Consider the following 463-nt stretch of genomic DNA (forward strand, 5'->3'; position numbering starts at 1 on the left):
CCACGTCGTCGCAGCCCCCCCACACGCTGAACAGATTCAGGACATTCTCTCTGCGGCAGCCCAGCGCCTTCACACAGAACTCCATCAAGGTGCCATAGTGCCTCCTGCGGTTCCAGGCGTGATACAAGTACCAAAACGATTCCTCCAGACATATCCTCTTGCAGCTGCGCACACACTGGAGGTACGCGGCGAAGTTTCGCTCTATCTCCGGGGACACAAACTGTTCCATCGTTATATATTGACTGCTTTGTCGCCTATCGCACACTAGCACTCTCGTCTGCAAGTAAGTAATTCATCACAACGAAGGGTAAACGGCGCGTTTGTACCCCTGTGTCCGCTCCGCGTCTCAACGTTACCGCACTCGCACTCCGCTCGTCGCTGTAGACTTCCACCAGCGGCAGTGACGTCGTCACATCCGTTAGAAAAAGACGCACATACAGACACACACTTTATAACATCCGCT

General features: G+C 54.0%; 2 protein-coding genes across 2 annotated transcripts in view; both read right to left on the bottom strand.

Annotated features, from left to right (window-relative positions):
• Positions 1–457, bottom strand: part of LOC119581771 — a gene marked incomplete in the record, with an annotated part of 4,674 nt that extends 4,217 nt beyond the window's left edge. Inside the window, 1 exon segment of the mRNA XM_037929904.1 lies at positions 1–457. Within this exon segment, the coding sequence (XP_037785832.1) occupies positions 1–229 (229 nt within the window).
• LOC119581772 (cadherin-23-like) overlaps positions 1–463 on the bottom strand; it is a gene marked incomplete in the record, with an annotated part of 64,191 nt that overhangs the window by 15,777 nt on the left and 47,951 nt on the right.

Source organism: Penaeus monodon, chromosome 15 (genome assembly GCF_015228065.2).
Source record: "Penaeus monodon isolate SGIC_2016 chromosome 15, NSTDA_Pmon_1, whole genome shotgun sequence".
NCBI classification, from domain to species: domain Eukaryota; kingdom Metazoa; phylum Arthropoda; class Malacostraca; order Decapoda; family Penaeidae; genus Penaeus; species Penaeus monodon.